Here is a 24,565-nt window from a genome sequence, read left to right as displayed (position 1 = left end):
TGCAGTGTAAACGCTGTCTCCACATGGAAAACAGGACTGATGCGCCTCCTGCTGTCAGACCTGCAGGGTTTAGGCCTGTGCTGTTCTCCTCTGTCTTATACTGAACTTTTTTGGACTGGCACAAATAATTTGTGTGCCTTCTTATTTGATGCAGCCCAGCTGATTGTTCTGGAAATAGATTTAAATGGTTATATAAAAAACGCCTGAGGCCTTTGCTGCATTTTTTGATCAATAGTACAATATAACTTTGTTGTTTGCAAAACTTGTGTATAATTTTTAGAAATGTACAATTTCAATTTGCATTTCAAGTTATGAAATTGATTTGTTAAACATGTTTGTGGGTTTTACAGTAAAAAATATAACTTTTTTCTACTCTGATTTTGAATTTTTTGACTGAATTTAGATCAATTGTGCTAATATAGTATTCCAAAATGAAAAAAAAAACCCTAAAATTTCAGATATTGAGGTTGTGATGAAAATAATGATACCAAACAAGGCAAGATAAACAGCTTTTAAAGGTTAAATATAGAGGTAAAATCAAAAGTAGTCAAAAGTGGCCAATTATGCCCTGGACCCCAGAGGGTTAATATTGTTGTAATTGTTTATAAGTCTATAGAACAATTAGGGGCTGGGAATGTATAAGATAAAGGTCTAAATTTATCTTACTTTGCTCACATTTCACAGAGTGTATATTTGTTAATAACTTGAATTGTATTATTTTGGATGAGGATAAAGTGTAAGATAATTGGGAATTTCAGGGTTTACTTTATTCTGTTTAGTGTAATGTTTTCTTTCCTTATTTAAATTTTTACATACTGTTCCCTTAGTACATGGTAATTGTGCACAGAGGGAGCAGTCGCAATCAGCACTATGGAGTAACAGAGGCTTTAACTAGCTTTGGAGGCAAACTGTTTTCTTGCCGTGCTTGGAAGTGTACAGGAACATTCAGACGGATTACTATAATTCAAGACTGTGAAAATAAATGTTTGCATGTTTGTTTTCAACTACAAGGGAACTTTGTGGATTATTTTCAACTGTACAAGGACACGCGTGCGGCCTGAGTACCAACAAGTACTTCCTTGGTAATACTGCGACTTCCGTCTTTAATGTGGTAACAGGCTAAAGTGAGACTCTGTTGCTCACTTTCATCTTCAGTCATCATCAAGACAACATGAAGACTGCAGTTGTCACACTGCTCTTTGGTGAGTCACACAGAGCTTCTACACTTATTTATTTCAGCTCCCACAAAGATCAGAGCGAGTCTTGCTAAAGGACAGACACTCTGTGAATGCTTAGTTTTCTTGGTGCTACACGAGGTAAAAAGCAGGAAGTCAGCTTGTTTTTGTAGACAGGTGTGAAGTAGAGGAAGCTGCACCAGAAAAAGAAAACATTTTTTTTTAAGTTAAGAAACTGGAAAGGGACACATGCTTCATCTTTTATCCCATTTTGTATAATTAATATACATGATAAAAGTGTATTAAACTGTACGTCTCCTGTCTTTATCAGTTCAGTTTCGATCATACTGATGGTTCATGTTAAATATGTCATGCTGTTTTTAACATCAAATCACAATAACCAAACACATGGTCCTCTATTTAGGTCAATCGTAGCAATAGTAGTAGTCAATAGTAGTAGTAGCAACATTTAGAAAGAATGAAAAAGTAAAAATCTGAGTACACAAACCAGAAGGAGGCACTCATCTCTGAAGGAAGCATTAAAACTTAAAATGTTCGTCAGAAAACCTGAATCTACTAGTTCCAGGTTATAGCCAGTTCAGGAAGTTGAGACAGATTCTTCAAGATTAGGAATCCATCAATACAGGCCATTTTACCATTAATGAAACAAATGATCCTGATGTCACTGACATCCAGTGTTGGTCAAGTTACTTGAAAAAGTAATCAGTAACTAATTACTGATTACTTCCCCAAAAAGTAATCCTGTTACTTTACTGATTACTTATTTTCAAAAGTAATTAATTACTTAGTTACTTAGTTACTTTTTAAAAACACGATTTACAACTTGAATAGGTGATAAAGCGATAGATCTTTCAGCCCAATTCTACTTTTTCTACTTAAGACTATGCTTCCTTCTCACCGTCACCCAGCCGCCCTCTTTCCCCAGCTGCTTGGGGTCTCCCGGGGAACAGCTAGCGGGGCCTACACTATCTTCAGCTGCACCAGCTACAGGGGCCTGGCTAGCTACTGGTGAATGAAAGGTGGGAAGCTGACTCCCCAATTCTGTAATCCTGGCCTCCAGAGCTGCAAATATGCTAGATTTGTTACAAGTATCACTACTGATAAAGGAGGCAGAGGAGTAAGCATCTCACACAATGAGTAGGAAAGTGCAGGAGGGACAGGTGAAGAGGCCTTGCTGCTAGCAAGTTGGCTATGAGCTAAGCTCAGCTAGCGAAACATAAAAAAAACACAGTGAGTGAATACTTCTTCTAAATTAGATAGTGAGTACACAGAAAGTGTGCTTCGGATGAAGCAGGTGAAGATTATACTATGAAATTTTTTTAAATTGAATTGCTAAGAGGAGAAGCTACTCAAAAACACCACTGTGTTTGAGCAGGAACAGGAAGTGATACTTGTTGGGTCTGTGTTTCCACAAGCCCAGCTGGTTTAGAGACTTATTCATCATGAAGAAAACAAGACAGTCAGCGATCGATCGATTTATTTGCAAGGGAGGCCTCGTTGGTGTCTACCACAAAATGACCCCAAATCCAGCCTCCTCTCGCTGCCTTTTATTGGGAAAACAGTTCACACAATACACATCACAGTAACGCCCACATGGTTCTAAGACAAGGCACTGTATGTATATGTGTGAACATCTGTATGCATGTGAGGCTGTGTGTGTGTTATGTGAGAATGTGTGTGTGTGACCTCCTGCTGACCAAAAGGGTCATAAAAGCAGGAAGCAACATCACAATAAACAGATCTTCCAGAAAGGATGTACCTGCAATAAAACACTACATCCCCCCCAGAACCTCGAGAGGCTGGAGAGGGGGACAAAGGACTTCCTTTCATTACAGAGTTAAAACAATGTAGAGATGGAAAGCATAAAAATTACAACATTTAACAATTCACTCTAACAATACTCTACCGCAATGAGAGCGAACACCAAGTGACAGTGCCACTGTTAGATTTGTATTGTTGATTGTCATTTATGCTTAGAAATATTTACTTATATATGCTTAGAGTTTTGTAATTAGTTGTAGATTGGTAGAGGGTTTGATCCTTGATAGTCTGCAAACTTTGTGTGTATTAGACAGCACTTTGGGAGCATGAGAGGTCATACCGTGTCTTATTATTTTATGGTAGGATTAACGTAGTTGCGTCTGTTCTAGTCTAAGTGCTCTTTGTTTAGATGAACTGCAGGACTTCCTCACCGTGTTATCTAGGATGAACCATCTAGGGTGAGGGGGAGGCTACCCTCTTCCTGACCAAGGATGTTTGACCCTTTGATCAGCAGTCCCCACACACACACACACACACACACACACACACACACACACACACACACACACACACACACACACACACACACACAGGCAAGGTACTCTTTGTGTATGTAGACGTCATATGTTAATGAACTTATGCATATTCATGTAACCTCAATAAAAGGACAGTGATACGGGAGAACGGACGAGAGCTACTGGGGTCAAGCGAAGGAACGGTGCCTGTCCGGTTCTCTCCCGTGCACGAGTAACATGAAGAAGTTTGCCTACTTGTGTCTTGCTTGCAGTGTAATTATATTGTCTTAACGTTCCAGCGAATAGGTTTATGCTACAAACCTATCATTAATTGGTCCTTCGATGCCGGAGCCCTGGAATCGCATTCACCGAGGGGAGGAGAGGCACGCTGAAAGACTGACGTCAGCCAGGAAGTTCCTGTGGATTCGCTGTATGTCTTTTCTCCTCGATGAATGGCGATTGGCGGGATTCGAGGCTGATATTACACGCTAAGCAACACCGAGTAAGTTTAGAGTCCAACTCTATAACTGTACGTCTTCGCCGCTCAGTGGGGCGTTGTCCGTGGCCGCTTAGTGGGGCTAAAATTACGTCTTCGCCGCTCAGTGGGGCGTTGTCCGTGGCCGCTCAGTGGGGCTAAAATTCGCCGTCTAAGTGGGGCGATGTACAAGGCCGCTCAGTGGGGTTTTTTGTACAGAAGCATTAAGTCGCAGAGTTGCGCAGTTCGAACTTTTTTTGGTTCGCCGTCTTAGTGGGGCGAAATACAGACCGCTGTGTGGGGTACTGTAGTGAGTTCTCCACCGCTCAGTGGGGTGTTGAGAAGTTCCGCGGGGTCCAGATTGTGCTGGACAGTAGGCCTATTTTGTGTTGTTGTCATTGTCGTCGTCATTGTTGTTGTTGTTGTTGTGTGTGCGGAGCAGAACATGTGGTCTGTGACACCGACTGTTGTTGTTATCATGGGTTTCTAAGCAACCAAGAGTGAGTCGGAGGGAGACAGACGTTTGTGCTGGACTTTGCTCCTGGCAGCACAAAGTATTTATGTAAAAAAAAGAGAGAGCGACGGCTCCACAGCTGCGCGGGTTCACGCGAGCGCGGTCACGCGGACCTGAGCCGTGCGGTTAATCGCAGGCTTATAAATGGAAGAGATTCAAATGTTAGAAGTTTTCAGAAAACACACCAGCCTTGGAGAGCTGTGGAGAAGGCCAGCCCACATCAGCAGCACTTAAGATATGCTCTGGTGAATGGCTTTCCCCCCACCCCTTGCTGACACAATGTTTATTCTTTAGCTTGCCCTGATCGACAGCAGCCTGTGTGCCAGACCATAGATTTAATTGAGGTGGATAGTTGTTAAAAGTAATCTACATTAAGCTTGTGGTTGCTTAAATTCAGTACAATGACATGTGAGGTGAAGTGATATAGGTAAATATTTAAACTCATGAAGTGCATAGAGGCACTTGACCTGTGTGGAAGACGGTCGTCTTATTATGAGCCATTGTTGAGATATAGAGCACATCTGTGAAAACAACTAATATGCTCAACCCTGTATGAAACATCTAAAAATACATGATGGAGAAGCTGTGTTGAATATGTAAGTGTAAGACTTTGCCACTGTGGGCAGAGCATGCAACTACTGTGTGATGTCGCGTTGCAGTTTTGTTTTTGTTTTTTGAGCTGATGAGCAAGCTACACATTATCAGATCAAGAGCTGTCTGAGAACTACTCAAAGAGAGGGAAACAGAGAGTGTGCAGCGTTTCCATGAGCAGTTTTTCTGCACCTTGACTCGTGTGTGTGTGTAGCATCAGCATCATGTTTTTGTTTATTTGTTTTGTTGGATTAAAAATAATTAAATAAACTGGTGATCATGCTTATGGATCACCATGGCACATATCTCCAGCCATATGGTTTATTTATGCAGATGAAAAAGTGAGTGTGAATGTGTCTGACATCACAGTGTTTTTGTGCACTGTGCAAAAGTGATTGCCTCTGATTGTGAGTGAGAGCGGTGATTTTGCAGACCACCAGCTATTGTGAAGAAAAAAAAAAGAGTGAAAAAGAGACAAATTACTACATTGTAGACGAAGAGAAATAATCATAGGAAAAAGGTTTTGTGTTGATCAGCCGAAAAACAACTACAATGTCATTTTCTGCTTTTAAGAAAGGATTGTTCACACAAACACAGACAGAGAGAGAGAGAGAGAGAGATGTGTGTTGATTAAGCAGTGATGATAATAATGAACATGTTTTAGTTTGTCACTTTCAGGTGAAAAGCAGACCTGTATCAATTTTCCACATGCAACAGTCGGAAGAAAGTTATAGTTTAACATCACTGGAAACATGCAGGCCAAGTTTCTGGCTGACTTATTTACAGTGCCATGTGTTTCTCAACCTCACAAGCGAGCTCACTCCTCCCTGAAGATAAGGAATGCAGCTCCAAAGCAATAACATGATAAAGAGACAGCAGCAAGTCCTGAGCACAAAAAGTCCCAGCAAAGCAGCAGCAATGTGGATAAACAGCAGCAGAAGAAGAAAGCAAACCCATCTTCCTGTCTGATTGGTTGAATTTCACGGAGGGGCGAGCAAGATGGCAGCGGGAAGAGGAGTTTTTGTTTGAGTTCTCAGCACGAGACACTTATTTGACGTCTTTCTGGCCTTCGGGACTTTTTTGGAGATCAGCGCGCTAAACTTGCTGGATCTGAGGCCAGGGTCTGCGGCGGCAGCATGTTGAAATGCTCAAAAAGGACTGAGTGACTCGGGCAAGCCACATGCGGCTAGCGACATGAAAGAAATGGACCCTTCATGATGCGTTCAACGTGCCAGCGCTGTGGTGGGAAAGGCTCCATCATAAACACGCCCTGCGCCCTGCGCCGAGGTTCAGGCCAAGAAGAAGAAGACGATGACTTCCAAGCCCAAGAAGGTCGGCCTCAGCGTGGGCGAGCTGATTGTGAAAGCCGTGGCCGCTTCCAAGGAGCGCAACGGCCTGTCTGTGGCCGCTCTCAAGAAGGCTCTGGCTGCCGGAGGCTACGATGTGGACAAGAACAAGGCCCGTGTCAAGACCGCCATCAAGAGCCTGGTGGCGAAGGGCACTCTGGTGCAGACCAAGGGCACCAGGACCTCCGGATCCTTCAAGATGAACAAGGCTACTGAGAGCAAAGCCAAGAAGCCCGCCGCAGCCAAAGCCAAGAAACCGGCAGCAGCTGCTAAGAAGTCGCCCAAGAAGGCAGCAGCAGCACTTCAGCTACTAGACAGGACAAAGCTGAAGGAGAACTGCCGGGACTGTTGAAGTGGGAGAGGACAAAAGAGTGAGAGGACAACAGAGTGAGAAGACTAGGTGAGAACACATAGGAATTATTTAATGTGGGAAATCAAAATTTGGGTTAGCAAACCTGGGGAAAAGAAAACTGACTGCTTAAGTTGGAAAATTGAGACGGAGTCTGAAACATTGCGAAAATAGAAACATATACAAAATCACACACACACAAGCAGAACATGCATTAACCCTACTAACAATTCCAAACACAAAATGACTCATGAAGACTCATAGCACATTAGTTAAGAAATGATCAAATAGCAGAGAAGTGTGTAGGAAAGGCAGAGAACATGCTCTGCTGGAGATGCAGCTCCACAGACATGCATTAGACCTGCCTAATAACACAAACACACATGCAATGAAAATTAGCTTGTTATCTTTCATCAGTGTTAAAATAGTGTCAATTTAGCAGACACTTGTTATTAAATACTGAATTTATCCAATGCAAAAAATTGACTCTCCAGGTTGCAGGACAACAGTTTAACTTTTGTGGGAAAAAAGATCCTGGTTTGACCAACCAGTGATCAGACAATAAATTTAGTTGTTAAAATGGTAAATTGGGAGAAGCTTCCTGCTTGATTAATGCAGCACATGTAATTTACTGTATGAGGGAAATTGTCTTTTGTGATACTATTTTGAACATGCTTTTCTGTCGTCCTGTCAACTTAGTGGGTTAATAGCTGATATGCAAATTAGTTGATTGGTTTTAGATTAATGAAAGGTGACTGAATTCTAGTATGAGTGAATGAGATGTGTTGGAGTTGTTGTGTGTTGAGTGGAGACTCTAAAACACTGAGTTTCCTGTTTTGATGTGCGAGTGAATCCTGTATTTAGATACACAACTCTGAATACATCAGAACAAACGTCTTTTGTGAAGTGCATGACAGCATGTCACATGTTTTATGATGAAGGGAAAAAGGAAAAATTGAATAAAATAGATCTGTGGCTTAAATGAGTGAAGAGCACAGACCGGGTGATTAAACTCATAGCTAATAAGACATTAGGCTTATGTTGTGTGTTGTGCAGCTGATGGTTGGTTTGGAGTGAATCTAGCTGATGATTTTTCTTTTGTTGTGAAGTTGAGCCTGCCGATTAGTATGATGGTATGAGTGAGTTTCTCCACATTTAAAATGGGTTCAGGAGAAAGCCACTTATTTGGGACAATTAGGAAATGAGAGTCCCCCCCAAAAAGGATTCAACGAGGAAATCCAGTCTAAATTATTTTTCTTTTTGAAATAACGTCGTTTTGCTGAGCGTGGAAACGAATGCGATGATAATTTCCACAATTAGCAAAAGAAGGAACCACTGAGTGAATGAGTAAGAATTTTAAAATAACTGACTGACTGACTGAACATGATTGTGTGAAGCTAACCCCCACCTGACAAAGGTGCAGATGAACCCATGTGTTTCCTTTTACAGGAGCAGAAAGATGACAGCAACACTCGAGGTTGCATGATGATTTAACCTTTTAAATGCCATTTTCTGTGTCTGTGCATTTATCAGGTATGTTATTCATAGGCTTGAGTTGCTCACAGAGATAACTGTGACAAAGTATGCATACGCCTGCGCAAGCGCTAATATTTGCATTTTCTTTTCTTACAGCATGCCAGTTCTTCATGTGAATTGATGATGCGATTTATACCAGGACAACTGGTTGATGTTTTTTCCTACTACAGGATTTCTGGGTTTATGTGTGAGGAAAACTGTGTTTACAGGTTATGAGTGGTGATGCTGTTGCATTGTGTTGATGGGAAAATGTGAAGGTTACTTTGATAATGTGAATAACCTGTGTGAAATTTCCTGTGTTGAGAACTGGTGTTACTTCTTTCCACAGCTAGGGTTGACTTTATGGTGTTTTTATGGCACCTCTGGAACCTGTTGACCTGTGTCTGACCTCTGTCTGACTACAGTCAATGTGTATTGCTAATGTTAGTTTCTTTGAGAATGCTGTGGAAGATTCAGCTGAAACGGACAAGTGACATGAGTAAAACAAATAAGAGATACAGTGTTTCTGGGGTAGTTTGATATGGGCTCATTAGCTGGCCACTTTTGAGCCCATAGTAATATATAAGTGGAGTGACTTTGCTTAAGAGCAGTCACCGATTACGTTAATGTTGCCTGAGTACATGGGATGATCCATGTCTGAGGCGACTTATGAAAATAATTGTAGTTTACTGATTTGAGAAAACCTGCACATGACACTTGTCTTGCTGATGTTGAATGCTTCTTGTCCTTATGATACAATTGTTTACAGGTATGAAGTTTGATTTTACTTCCAGATTTTGTTTTCCAGGCCATGATGGTGTGTATGCAGGCTCCTGGGAGAGCCAGGTGTTAAGCAAACTTAATATGCAAAGCACACTAACATTTTCATTGCAGGATTATAGGTCCAGGGTGGTGCTGCTCCAGGGGGGGAGATGCCCTGATGTTGCCTGGGATATGATCTAGCTAATCTTTTTCTTTAAGACTGGAATCCAGGTTTGGTGAGTTGACGCATGGGTGTGTCCATGCGTCAAGAGGAGGGGTCCAAGGATTAACATTAAACAATGTTTTTTATTATTGTTGCAGTGATTTGTGTGATTAGCCGTTTTATTTACAAATATTAAACCTATGCAAGTGGTGCACCCATGTTCAGATGAGGCTTTGATGGCCTATAAGTGAAGTTCACTGAACTAAAGAATGTGGTTTGATGATTGTTGACATACTCTCCAAATAGTTTGTCTTCCTAGCAAGGAAATACAGGTGCAGCAGTAATCTCCTGAGAAATCTTCAGAGGCCCAGTGAGAAGCGCATAGCTGACAGGACCAGGCAGTGGTTGAGGTCAAAGATCAAGCTGATTGGGGCCCATCATGAAATCAGACCTTGGAGCCACAGCAAGGACCATGAAACTGCCTGCAAAATAGAGGAGAGGATCGTCCACAAGATGGGAGAGAGGCTTCAGGAGGATCAGAGATCATCTTCAGCACAGCAGACATCACACAGAGAGCTGTGCTACTAAGCTTCCAGGAAATCAAGAGGAGACTTCCCACAGCAAGATTTTAAATACAATGAAAGATTCAATATTGACGCTGAGGAAGACGACTAAGGTGTACGACGTGCTCTGCCTTAAACCTTCAGCAGCGTTGGAACATAAACACTCAGGGGATGAGGAGCGTGCCAAGCTCCATCGACAGCGTAGAAGGAGTTCGAGGATGACATCATGATTCTGTGAAAAGCACAGGAACCAGAAGCTATGGTGGTGATAACAGCAGTTTCCTATGAACATCACCTAACGCTGTGCCACTGTACTGTGCATATGATGACACTCTGAAGGCTGCTGGGATCATAATAGCAGTAAGACAACCCTGCACCCTTTCCACAGAGGTGTTTTCTGCAGAGTATGGACAATGAAGGACAATGAAGGAGTCATAAATATCCCCCTCACAGGACGAAGGCCTGAAGTGAGGTAATGGGAGGCCATAAAACTAGAGTGCTGAGAGGTCTGCAGCTTTGGAAATAGCTGAGAACCATGTTGACAAACAACAAAACCAACTGGTATGTTTGAATGTTTATTCTACATACATTTGGACTCTGGTCCTATGGACAACGATGGAAACAACTGGAAGAGACATTCATGACGCCCTGCAGAACTCAAACCACTCTGCAGAGAGACATGTGATGTGCACACCTGGAGGAAGCATTACCAAGCTGAGATGTTTTTGAAAATGTTACTTTTTTATTTTCACTATTAAATTAACAATTTCTTTGTTTGCTCGTAAGATGCAGTTTGCCATGAGATGAGCTCAATGAATGGGATAACTGCTAATACATTTGTTGAACTGTGTACCTTTTCAGTAATTTAGGGTGATTTGACATATGCTGAGTATAAAAATGTTTGCATTGAAACTGTCAGACATGAGGTACTTCCTTTCATTACAGAGTTAAAACAATGTAGAGATGGAAAGCATAAAAATTACAACATTTAACAATTCACTCTAACAATACTCTACCGCAATGAGAGCGAACACCAAGTGACAGCGCCACTGTTAGATTTGTATTGTTGATTGTCATTTATGCTTAGAAATATTTACTTATATATGCTTAGAGTTTTGTAATTAGTTGTAGATTGGTAGAGGTTTTGATCCTTGATAGTCTGCAAACTTTGTGTGTATTAGACAGCACTTTGGGAGCATGAGAGGTCATACCGTGTCTTATTATTTTATGGTAGGATTAACGTAGTTGCGTCTGTTCTAGTCTAAGTGCTCTTTGTTTAGATGAACTGCAGGACTTCCTCACCGTGTTATCTAGGATGAACCATCTAGGGTGAGGGGGAGGCTACCCTCTTCCTGACCAAGGATGTTTGACCCTTTGATCAGCAGTCCCCACACACACACACACACACACACACACACACACACACACACACACACACACACACACACACACACAGGCAAGGTACTCTTTGTGTATGTAGACGTCATATGTTAATGAACTTATGCATATTCATGTAACCTCAATAAAAGGACAGTGATACGGGAGAACGGACGAGAGCTACTGGGGTCAAGCGAAGGAACGGTGCCTGTCCGGTTCTCTCCCGTGCACGAGTAACATGAAGAAGTTTGCCTACTTGTGTCTTGCTTGCAGTGTAATTATATTGTCTTAACGTTCCAGCGAATAGGTTTATGCTACAAACCTATCAGCCACCAAGAGTCAGAAGAAGGATTCACCCTCTCCTTCTCGCGCCCCTACAATCTGGCATTGTTTGACAGGACATCTGCAGGCAGATACGTGGCGTTTTTGTTTTGGTTGTTTTGGATCATGTTGTTCTGTATGGTTTATTTGTGTGAAGTGACAAGACAGCGGGAAGGACTTCTGGTTTTATAAAGAGATTTTAATACTCTTCTGTTTTATTATGAAGGAAGAACTCGTACAGCTAAAGGACTTGGTAGAAAATCTGCGGATGCGGCAAGAGCGAAAATCGGAGCAGCCTGAGACCAGTGCTGCTTCTACAGGTTCATTGATCCATGGGTATTCTGCTGTCTCAGCTCCCGTGACTGATAGACTGATTTATCTTCCTCAGAAGAGGACGTTCCCATGGTTAAACAATAAGACTGGTATAGGTATTGCCAAGTGGTGGAAGAGATGCAAGCCTGTTTGAGGGCACGACATCATTCACCAGCCAACCAAACCCTTTTCATCTATGTTCATCCAGAAGGCAAGCCCAGAGAAGAGATTAAATATCAGCTTCCAGAGGAGAAAAACAATCCCAAAAAAGATTTTGACTATTTTACAGGAACTGTATGGGTGTACTAAGTCATATGTTTCTCTGTAGGAGTTGGGGTTTTTTTTGGGGTTTTTTTTCAAGAAAACGGCAGGAGGGAGAGATATTACAGGAATTATCACATGCTCTTATGTGTCTCATGAATAGGGTTGTAAAAACAGTCCCCTCCTGATCTGCTGAACACAGATGTCTTACTTAGAGATCAATTTTTGGAAAATGTGCCTGATTGTTTCTTACCCAGACAATTCAAGCATTATGTCCGTGCCCACCCTACTGCCAACTTGATGGATGTTCGTCGTGAGGGTATATTATGGGACGTGGAGGTATGTGCAGGTTGGGCATTTTGCCAGAGAGTGCCCTGGTGAGCCCACAGTCATGCCTGCGCAGTCAGCTGGTATAGCAACGCAAGTCAGTTCAAATAATGTTGTTTGTTCTTCCATTAAGGGAAATTTCCACCCCCTGAACCACTGAGGCGAGGTTCAGGAGGGGACTGTTTTTACAACCCTATTCATGAGACACATAAGAGCATGTGATAATTCCTGTAATATCTCTCTAGGCTCAGAGTCTGTAGTACCTGACCCTTTGCCCCAGGTTATTGGTAGGAAACCAGTAACCCCCGCCGTTCAAGCCACTACCTCAGTCATTCCTGGGTGTGCATTGTTTGACCTTCATGTTTTGCAGAAGACTGGCCCCATGATCCGGGAGTTTCTGCAGTTCTGGAGATGGAGATGGGGGCCTGATTCCAAGGAGCGTGGTCTTCTTTTGGTAACATCCGATACATGAGCTGTCTCATGTTGCTTCCAGGTGGGGAAAGAATGAAAAGATAAACCATTTTCAACCTTATTCCCTTGCCGGTTGTGCGATCTAACTTTACAACCGACCGCACAGCAAGTACGAACCATAGCTGGTGTTATCCGTGTACATTCGCTCCTCTTTCGCTAGCACTTTGTTTGGCCCAGAAACATGGCGCCTCAACCAAAAATCCTGGCCACGCCCCTCTCGTGACATCACGCTCCAAAAGCCCTATTAGGCTAATCGTTGTGTCACGTTGTGTCAGACAATCCCTTTCCGTCAAGGATTTTTAATTTGTTGTGGGGTTTTTTAATTTGTTGTGGGTTTTTGTAATTTGTTGTGGTTTTTTTTAATTTGTTGCGGGTTTTTGTAATTTGTTGCGGGTTTTTAATTTGTTGCGGTTTTTTAATTTGTTGCGATTTGCACTTCCCAGCCACCGTACTTCTCCCTCCTAATCACAGATCTGTAAGCAGGGAGGAGGTGAATAACATTGTGATCCGAAGAACCTAGCGCAGGTCCAGCCACAGACTTATATGCCCCCTTAATTGGTCCATAACACAAATCCAGCGTTTTGTTATGCCTTGTAGGACAAGTGACATATTGAAAGAAATTGTTCAGTGATTTCTTAAGATTACAATTGTTAAAATCACCAAGAATAAAATTAGGAGCATCCGGTGAGAGAGTCTGCAGATTGTGTACCACTTTAAAAATGGCATCGGCAGCAACTTTAACGTCAGCTTTAGGATGAATGTAAACAACAGTGACAAAGATTTGAGGGAACTCCCTCGGTAAGTAACAAGGCCTAACAGATACTGAAAGGAGCTCGATGTCAGGAAGATACAACCGCTCCCGCACAGTAAAGTTATTACACCAGCCCTGGTTGATATACAAACATATCCCTCCTCCGTGAGATTTGCGTGTTACTCCACAGTTTCGATCCAATCTGACAGGGGTCCCAAAGCTGCTGATTCGCAGTGAAGTGTCACTGTCCATATCGGTCAGCCATGTCTCGGTAAGCACCATTAGACAAGCCTCCCTGTTTTCCCGTAGATGAAGCACATTTCCTTGTAATTCATCCGTTTTGTTCCTAAGAGATTGGACATTGGCCAGAAAGATAGAAGGCAGAGGAACACGATTCTTCCTCCGAAGTTTTCTTACACGCTGACGCACGCTGCCTTTTTTCCCGTGTTTTCTCAAGCATCGGGGCTTTCCAAAATTAGTCTTCGACTGGGCAAATAAATCCTCACCAAGAATCTCATCTGTCCAAGCATTAGAAGAGTCGTACATAGACAAACAGGACCACTGTAATCCAAGTAGTTCCTCGCATGTATAAGTGATTATCAGTGAGAGTGAATGACTCCAGGTGAATATCGCCAACAACAATAAAACTAAGGTGTAGAAGATCTCCATCTCGGCAAAAAAAACCCAACTTAATAAAAAGTTAAAACCACGGTTAAAAACAGAGTTAAAACAAAGTTAAAAAGAAACAGAAAAAGAAAACGCCAGTAAACACCTGCTGCAGGTCGCCACAAGAGCAGCGCCCCTCCTGTCACCTTTGCTTTCTTGTTTTATATGCAAAAAAAAAATTATTGCGCTAGCTTACGTGGTTCCGGTTCTACAGGGATTTAAAAATAGTTACCCAAAATGGAGCGTGCCCGCTCCGACCGGCTTTAAAGGGTTAAAAAATTGCCTTCCAACAACTGCTCACACGGCACAGCAAATACACCGGACAATTACATCCACGCTCTTTGGTTCTGTCCACCAGTTCAGAAGTTTTGGCATGAGATATGTGAAGACTTATCAAAGTGTCTGAAATGTAACATTCCAGCCTCCCCATTATGCTGGGCAGACACTGCGATTTTTTCAGTCGCGCGATTCAGCTCCTGCTCAAACTGTACGGTTGACTCGCAGGGGTTAGAAGTTCATAGGTCACGATGCAGGGTCTCACACTAGTGAGAGTGCTCACACTGTGCGTCCATAAGATGAAGGTTATAACAGAAATTCTGTCGCTCGCTCTCCCTCTCTGTCTTTCACTCACACAGACACGCACACCACCACCATCAACTTTGCTAAATTGCTAATGAACAACATTGATCAGGCAGCTGTGATTGAGCAGCAGTGTAGATCCAACTATTTTCACAGTTGTTGTGGTTGTGATAATTTTGTGATGCCACATCGAAAAGGCTCGGATGAGCTTGCCATAGTTCTACAAGTTGTACCTCCATCGCTTGTGTCCAGATCACACAGTGCACTGCTGCGCCGTCTTTTTCGCTGACATTTGTGTTTGCGCGTGCGCAGTGTCACAAACTGCGGTGACACCCTCACGACGATTGATGATCGGGAGCTGGTCGTGAGGTGTTAATCGCGTCTCGTTACCCCACGTATACTACACGATGCACGACGCACGATGAAGGCCAAAATCGGGCCGATCGCCAAAACGGTCGCACGACTCAAAAATCGGCTCAAAATGGGCCAAAAATCGCACAGTGTAAGCCCAGCATAAGTATGCTTGCTGGGCAACTTGGATGAGGTCACTGCAGAAATAAACACAGCCCACGTTGTTTTTACGGCCCTATGCATTGCCAAGAAAATGGTCCTCATTAACTGGAAAAATAATCTTAATTCTAACCAATATAAAAACCATCTAATAGATCACATTAGTCTTGAAACAGCCTCTGCCATCACATTTGATCAATCCCTTTGGGCTCCTTTGATCGGCTTCATCACCTAGTGGGGGTTGGGGGGGTCATGGTTTGGTCCTGCCTTCGCTATTGTGGTGGATATGGGGGTAGGGACGGCCTTAGGGCGTCTGGGGAGTCCCTAGGGACGTTTCCCTAGAGGGACTAACCTGGGGGATGTGGCCATGACCTGGTTAGGGGCTCTGGTGGCTCTTAGATGGTGTTTTCCACGTGGCTGCATACAGCGGAGATGGGGGATGGTCTGTGCTGGCGGACGTTGGTTACTGGCCTGGTAGCCTGGTTGCCCCTGGGTGGGTCCGGGACAGGCGTGGAGGCTTGAGGGTCCGGGGGTGCTCCGCCCCCGGTCTGGGGTGCTGGCTGGGCCTTGGGGGCTTGGGTCCTGGCTGTTGTGTCGCCGGAGCTGTGGGCGGGTGGGTGCAGGGGGCTCAGCCCCAGTGCAGGGGACCTCTGGTGCATCGGCCCAACTAGGGGGCTCTCTAACTGGTGGGGAGGTTGTTATATCTTTGTAGGTGGTCTCCTCACTACAGGAGCTCACTCTGCAGGTGGGGGGAGAGATATAGGAGAGGTGGAGAATGAACTCAACCTGGGTGTCTATTGTCTTGTGTAGTTTGGGAGATGATTGGATGATGGGGTGAGTGCAGTTTTCTCTGGGGTGGAGTCGGGTGGGCTGCCCCGGACTCTGTGGGGCTGGGCTGCTGCTGCTGCGGGCCCCGGTCCGGATGGGCCTGGGCCCCCTTGCCCTGGTGGGTTCCAGAGTGTGGGGGTGCCTACTGGGGTCAGCGGATGAGCTGGCCCCAGAGAGGGGCCGCTTGCCCCTCCCTTTCTTCCCTCCCCATCCTCAGCTGCCTCCCTATTCCCGGTCTACCACACCCACCCACACACGCAGGGCTTGGGGTGCAGGATGTCACCAGGGTGCAGGGGAGGCACTCCCCCTCTGTCCCCTTCTGGCCACCTGTGCCTCAATTTTATTCTGCAACCTAGACATCCACATTACTCACACTCTCACATAACACATACATATAGGGCCTTGGGGGTGGGCACGTTCTACAGCATCCAGAGGATGGTCGGTGTATTCCAACCCACCTCTGGCGCTGGTGCCCTACCCTCAATTTTAAATTTATATAGACACTAAGGGTTTTCGGGAGGAGACGTGCTGCTCTCTGAGAGAAAGCAGGAACCATCCTCTCCTGTGTTTTAAATGCACTTTAGAACAGCACACAGCAACACTATATATGAGCGGGCATAGGGAGGTTTGGGGTCTTCACTCACCCCGGTTCTGTTAGCCGTCAGGGCTGGGGGGCTGGGAGGAGGTGCTGGCCGTCAGATTGGGATCTGGGTTGCGGGGCCTCCCTGCTACTGCAGATAAGGAGGTGGTCCGCTTGCCTCCACCCCAGAGAGAAGGGTTACATCTCCTGGGTCTGGGTGCGGCTTGCCCCTCTGAGGGCGGGGGTACCTAGAGCTGGGATATAGAGTATGTTTGGGGAGTGCGACTGTCTGTGCAGTGTCTATTTGTGTCTGTCTACACGTTGGGTGAGTGCCGAGTATTTGGTTGTGTATATGGGGTGGGAATGCACGTTTGTGTCCGCGTGCGCCTGTTCGTCTTTGTCTATATGTCAGGTTGGGTCTTAGACTCAACCTCTCTGGGAACATCTCAGGCCCTCCAAAGTACGGAAGCCTATCTCCCCTCACCACACTCCCTGCCGGTGGCTGATGCCCCCAGACGTTGGTGTGTTGGTGGTCCTTGTCGACTGGGGCTGGGCGCTCATGTATGTACCGGCTCACTCCTGGTGGCCGATTGGCGGGGCCGGGCACCTGTGGCCCAGCTGGTCTCTGCTCCGTAGCTGCTGGGTGACCTCTCGTTTGGGGCTCTACTCAACTCTTCCCAGGAGGGTGGCACGGTTCCCCCCCTTTTGGTGGTCTTTCTCGGGTCCTTGTACTCTGGGGCCTCTGGATATCTGGGGCCTGGATCTCCTCCATACCTGCTTCATACCCTGGTGGACGGGGCTATGGCTCCCCACACTCCCTAGCAGATCGTTACATGGAGAAACCTTTGTAATACAAGCATGCTGATCCACACAGGTATGCACACAGGTGTACACACGGGTGTTCACAGACACGGACTACACCTTTCTTGGCTGCTGCCTCAAAGCACATTGTGTCCTGTCTATCTTGCGTGCTGCACAATATTGTTTAATATTCAGTATCTACTGTTATCTACTACTAGCTAGTTTATTGTGATAGTGCTGTATTTATTATGTTGCTCTTTTTTTTGTTTGCTTTCTCTTCTGTTTTTTTCTTCTTCTCCATACAGGTGATCCAGGTGTTTGTTTTTTTTTTCTCTTTCCCCCCCTTCTCACCATCTCTTCTCCCCTTTGGTTTTCTTTCTCTCCCTCTCTTTCTTTCATTCTTTCCCCCTGTCCTATCCCACAGTCATGTCTGTCCCGTTTGTAGCAACCGAAAATGAAATAAATACATGATTATAATAAAGGTCACTCAAATGGACCAATATGGCAAGGCCATGATGATCCACTTGGTAAAATAAATCCGCTTGGCATCTTTCTTGGCCTTAAGACAACAATTCTGATGGCTATAGATCCAAACGGGACACAAAAACAACAACAACAAAAAAAACAAATAAAAAAAACAAAACCAAAAAAAAGGGTTAAAAAATTAAGTCAATGAAAATTGAATTTTTTCTTCATATATATGAATTTTATAGCATTTTGTAAACGTAAATGAGGGGTGGCCATTTTGGCCACGAACAAGCTGAGAGGGAGTTTTTGTGTTTTTGCTCTCCCTGCACAAAAATAACAATGCATTATTATCAGTGTTGATGTGAATCAATTACATGTCCTCTACTATTAATAATACAAGAAATTCCAGTAGCACTGCAATTATATAAAATTGTGAGATTTGAGGTTGTCTTCCAACTCGTGCAATGGACAGACAAACTGGTGTTTAAAGGATTAAAAATTTAAAAAGTAATAACTATTTTTTATTTATGAAAAGAACTGAAGTTAGTTAAAAGCTTTATGCAGAAAAAATTGTAAAAAAAAAATAATAATAAAATAAAAATTACAGACCTAATCTGTTGGTGGCCACTTTTGGGAAAAAATAAGCTGAAAGGGTAGTGATTTTGAACAAACCCAGAGGGTTAAAGGTTACTCTAGGCTAGAGTCTGTGTTTCATGTTCATTTTAGTTGTATGTTTTCTGTAATTCTTTTGTCCTTTTCTTTGGAGAAGGTCCGGTTGTGTGTGGGACGCTAGGCATGTATAGTGTTTTCCCTTTCTCCGAAGCATGCACGTGTGTACACTGGGGTATAGTTATAATACAACGGTTAGAGTGCAGTGAGGATTGCCCTTGGACTGGAAAAGACTGCATAATGCCTAGTAGTAATACGATGGCATTAGTCCAATATGGCGGCCAACCGAACCGGTTTGACAACCTGTTTGACGGTTTCGTGCGTGTGCGCATGCGCGTTCAGGTGTGCTACCGGTTATGCTTGTTCATGTGTGGAAACACCACAGGGCATCATAGGGGTTATATGAGTTTATAGGTTTATCTGAGTTTATGTGTTTTTAACTGGGTTTTAATTTAATCAAACCATAGGGTTTTTTAATTAAACTATTTTTATCACTTAGGTGTATCGCAACATTCAGTTATGCAGACATATGTGTTCTTAAAAGCAATTCTTTGTTTCTTGTTTCATTCTTGGCGGAGTGGAAGCTGTTTTGGTTCACAGTGCGCCTTAACAAAGAGGGTGTGCTCTAGTCAAAAGTGTTGGTAATAGTGTTTTAATCACACTAATTTTCTAAATCTGACAATGTCTCAGCTTGCAGTGATGCAAGCATTTTATTTTATAAATGTCACAGATGGGAATTTCTTCTGAATGGGTCAGCATGTTCACAAGCGTTTCATTTAATCAAACCCCAAGTTTTAATTTAACTAGTTTTTACACATCTACTGGGGTTTCTTTCCAGGGTTGATGCGATCATTTTATTTAAAAATCTGGATTTCGGAATGTTGAACTAAGAGTGAGAGGAAGCCAGCTAGTTTTTAACACAGTAAATGGCAGAAATAGCATTCAGTCCTTTAGAAAATAAATGCTATAAGCAGCCAGTATCGCTCTTTTCAAACTAATCGTCTTTTAAATACACTCATTTTGTGATTCTGGTGTCACACCTTGCAGCGATGCAAGCATTGTATTTATTTAAAAACGGATCAAACGGGCATTTCTTCTGTAAGTGGTTTCATGGTTTCAGAGTAGTTTTTAACACAACAGATGGTCGCAAATAACATTCAGCCCTTTAGAAAATAAACGCTACAGTGATACTTCTAAAGCCAGTCGCCCAGACCCGCTCCGACTTTTCAACAGCTGGCTAATTGTTTGAATTTGTTCAGGATTGCAAAAGCCCACCGTGGGTATCACTTAGTTGTTGAGAGGACCATGCGAACAAGGGCCCAACCTATTGTTTAAAGTGGCCGGTATCGGCTCTTTTTGTAATTCCTCGACAAGGTAAAAGCCCCGCAGATGTACCAGTCGAGCCAGGTCTCGCCTATTTTCTGAAGTAGCCAGCAACAGCGGTCCCTTAGGCCTATCTTGGCCAGTTACTTGGCCAGATCTCAGAAACTGCATGCCCCACCCTCATTGTTTTAAACTTGCACAGCAAGGTGATGCCCTGCAGGTGTATCACCCCCCCAAGACTTATAGGCACCCCAAATATTGTTTTTGGAAGCACCCGGTCCTATATGAAGCGTTCCCGAGAGCGTGAGACCCTCGCCATTTCGCGTCTGGACCAGCGCCGGTGCAGACCATTTTCTACCCACACAGAGCGTTTCTGACAGGCTGGCGTTGCTTTGTGTGTGCGTGTTTATGACCAACCGGCGTTGCTTATGCATAAGAGAAAAGTGACAATACAACGCGGTTTTCTGCTCCAAGACATCCGCAGTCCTTTCACACGGTAAGCATGTGTGTTATAGCCAGCGCTTCATAAATGTCTGTCAAATTCAAACTGTTTTTAAAACGTGCCTCATTTGTTGTCCAAAAAACATTTCATTTGCTAAGTTGCTGATTTAAAAATATATATTTTTTGAATTTTTTGCTGGATGTCAAACATATGATAGACTCTTGAGTATATTTATATAGCAAAATTCACAGTGGTATAACCATGTAAAATAAAAGGTGCCCAAGTGTGCACCAATGCACTCTAATGCAAGCCTTTGAAATGTATGTTGATAAGTACATGAAGCGTACATCTACCTCTATAGTTGAAAAGAGTCTGTATCCATACTTTGTGGATCTGCTGATTTGTTTTTAATGTGGCACTTATTTCACCAACCGCAGATGATGAAATCCTCTTTATTTGAGAAAGTGTCCCTAAGCTGTGGCTACTCATAATTACTGAGTTCCCTAGCCACTTCTTTACTATGTCAGCAAACTTTCTGAACAGGAAAGATATCGTAGATTTAAAGACACATCTTCATTGAAGCAAAGGCTAAAAATTGGAATGAATTTTATGTGGCTGTTCATATTAATTCCAACAAAGAGTGAAAATCCAAATCCAATCTTTTGTATTAATGATCTCTCTCTCTCTCTCCCTCCGTGTGTGTGTGTGTGTGTGTGTGTGTGTGTGTGTGTGTACGTGTACAGGAGAAAGGTGATGGCTGGAGCTATTTTTTTTTAATGCATTTCGAATCAACTTATTTTTTGTTTTACAAGAAGTGTATTTCATACATTGGAATAAATGTATTCTTTTCTATACTTTATAAGTATGAAACTCTAAAGAGTTTAAGTTCATGCACATTGTGAAACAAGAATCTAAATCTTTGTGAAACAATGATTTCTATAAAAGCATTTTGTTTATGGGGATAATGTGAAAAATCTTTTGCGGGCTCTAATAATGATCAGTGGTAATTGAAGAGTAAGCTTGAACCCTAACTCTGGACATTTTCATGACAAGTGACAGTGCAGACATCTGCTAAGGAGAGAACATGTTTTATCATCATAACGACTGCGAATTTAAGCATCGTTAAAGTGTCACTTCAGTAATGCTACCGGAGAAAGAAGTGTTGACTCGTGTTTTTTAATAGAAGACTTAAAACACTAACTCTAATTTCAGGGGTTTATTTTAAGTTTACAGAATATAACATCCGGTAAGACGATGATTTTTTACTTCTCACTGTCTGTGTTATGTGTATCTATTTATCATGTGTGCTTTGCTCTGTATACTGTTTCATTGTATTCATGAAATAAACCAGAATTTCAAATATCCGAATCTTTTACTGTTTTTCTGCTTTTGTTCACTCCAAGTTTGACAAAACCCACAGCTCACTAACTATGTGGAGCAATCTCAGTGTATTTAGCTGCTTTTTCCCTAAACACAATCAGTTGACTGAGAGAAATGCCTGTAGTCATCCACTCTGGTCATTGTCAATGTTGAAGGAGCTTTGTTCCATAGACACCTTATACTAGCGTTTCCTGCACTTAATCCAACACTGCTATGTTCTATTTACCCCCACAGAGGGACATAAACCTTGTCCCTCTGTGGGGGGAAACTCCCACTAGGTTTATATCTGGGACTCTCCACCATTTGACCTTAGAACTGAAGAAGCTTCTCGGATGAGAGGTGAAACGTCTTCAAGTAACTTAAAGAAGTCCAGACGCTTTTCTTTGCAAGTTCATCCTTGTTGTACTAATACAACTTATTATAGAATAACTTGGCATTTTACTACCCTTGTCGCACAGTGTTGCCTTGAAGCAACAAACTAATATCTGTTTTTGGGGGGGCAGAGTGTCAAATTTTATGATTGATATATTATTAGGGACCCTAAAGCTCCCCCAAAATAGGGAGAAATATTTTTTTTTCCCAAAAAATTAAAAAGTCATGCAGTAGAGGGCTAAGTCCCAAACTCGAAAGCACTACTTGAACTGACCCAGGACCATGTTTTTTCTCCGAGGACAGTAAGAAAGACTTTAAAGACTTTTAACTTCATTTTTTTGTTTTTCACTTGTTGCAGGTGTGTGTGTACTGCTGCAGTCTGCACTGACTGTTTCTGCAGGTGAGTTGATGGAAGTGTAAAACAATCAGTGAGACTCCAACAAGAACACAAATACATTTACTCTGTCTGTTTGTCTGTGTGTCTGTCTGTCCTCCAGTCTTTCTGTCTGTCAGTCCAAACCTTCAGCAGTTCTTCAGTGGATCATCTTCAGTGTCTCTGAGTTGTGTTGATGATGGACAGACAGTTGATGGATGGGCAGTGAGGAGGACCAGAGGAGGACTCACTGAGGACTGTGGAGCAGCTGCAGGCTTTGGGAAGGTTCATGGTTCCCCCTGTGTTCTTGACTTCATGAAAGTTTCAAGTGCAGATTACTGGTGTGAATCCAGTTTTGGACAGAAGAGCGATAATATCTCCATCAGTAGTTCAGGTACAGACAATGTTCCCATAGGTCTCTGTAAAGTTCCCCTCAAATATAATGCTGTACATAACTTTTCAAGAATTACAAATCATCTGTCGGATCAGACATTTAAGAATGTTAGCTCTCACTGTAGTCTTATATCACTTCATCTTGCTGTTTGAGTACACTGGTGTTTTCTCTTGTTAAATCGAGAATTGAATTCAAAATCCTTCTCCTCACATACAAGGTCTTAAATAATCAGGCCCCATCTTATCTTAATGACCTTATCAGCCCATTAGAGCACTCTCACACTGCAGGCTTACTTGTTTTTCCTAGAGTATTTAAAAGTAGAATGGAAGGCAGAGCCTTCAGTTTTTAAGCCCCCACTTCTATGTAAGCAGTTTCCTGTTTGGATTCAGGAGACAGACACTATCTCTACTTTTAAGATTGGGCTTGGTTTTCGGTTCTTAGAAAGGGACTCTTAGTGCTTCAGCATACCAAGACATTTTGGACTATTTCATACTTCAACTTTGTGGGAACAGTTTGGTGATAGGCTCTTTATGTTCCAAGATGGCCGCAAAGCAGGTTCATAAAAACATGGATAACTGAGTTCGGTGGATTATAGATAGGAGACAGTTGGTGTTGTTGGTTTACGAAACCAACTATCTGCTATCTATAATACGGTTTTACTCTTCAGTGTACCCTTTCAAATAAAGCTGTCTTAAGCAAACACTTCAGCTTCTATAACTCTTTTCAGCAGATATTTCTGCTTCTTCATCTGTTTTTTAGCACATTCCATTACACGGCATTCAGACTGCATTTTCACAGGAAATGCAACTTTTCCTAGTTTGACCTTTGTCTAAGGTGCACAAACACACACACTCACACTCACACACACACACCAGGACAGTGAAAAAGAGGATAGTTTACTACACATCATAAAACACAATCATTAATCTTTAATGATCCTGCTCTATCTTTCTGTTCTGACTTTAGAGTCTTTGTTTGTTTATTGAGCCAAAATTTGGGAATCACACTACTGTTTTAGTGGGGAGAAAAGGGTAAGTGAGTGGTAGTGAGAGAGTAAACCATTACACATAAAAACTTCATCCACGCACACAGTGGCAGGTTCTGTCTCAGAGCCCTGCAACCACTCAAAATACAGACAGTTCAGGCAAAAGAACATATTGAGTCATCATTTTAGCAGCTACACCAGGTTATAAATTATAAATCCATGTGATAAAACTCTGTCTTCATTAACCCCTCCGTTCACAGATAAAATTGCAAGCCGATAATTGTAAGAGGCACAGACATGTACCTTTTACCACGTTAATCTCCACAGTAAGAAGCTTAAATTACTGCACTGATTCAAAGTAAAGGCTGGTCTTACAAACCTATCCCTTTAGCTGAGTTATCGGCTAAAGCGATGGTTTGAAGGAACAGCCTCTACTTTATTTTTCAACTGTGTTTCTTTAAAACAGAATTCAAAGCAGAAGGCAGGTAAACTAACTACTGTGATAAATCTGTCTCTATACAGCCCTTTGTGCTTTAACTGGAGATTCTGATGCATCACTGATCTGCTGTATTACACAGAACTTCCTGCTACAACGCCTCAGGTATGCCTTGCTCTGACGTACCTG

The 24,565-nt window shown here is 42.9% G+C and overlaps 1 protein-coding gene across 1 annotated transcript; it reads left to right on the top strand.

Moving 5' to 3' along the window:
* Positions 1-6,315: 6,315 nt before the first annotated feature.
* Positions 6,316-7,808, top strand: LOC147333593 (histone H1-like; the record flags this gene model as incomplete). The annotated part of the gene is made up of 1 exon (XM_086286424.1): positions 6,316-7,808. A coding segment is annotated over one exon (435 nt), but the record flags the coding sequence as incomplete, so codon positions are not given.
* Between the last annotated feature and the right edge of the window lie 16,757 nt (positions 7,809-24,565).

This window comes from Aulonocara sp. 'chitande type north' Nkhata Bay, linkage group LG3 (assembly GCF_057382095.1).
Source record: "Aulonocara sp. 'chitande type north' Nkhata Bay isolate Kocher_YH1m ecotype deep benthic linkage group LG3, A_spYH_male_GT1.1, whole genome shotgun sequence".
Classification (NCBI taxonomy): domain Eukaryota; kingdom Metazoa; phylum Chordata; class Actinopteri; order Cichliformes; family Cichlidae; genus Aulonocara; species Aulonocara sp. 'chitande type north' Nkhata Bay.
This window is presented reverse-complemented; position numbering and strand designations above follow the sequence as displayed.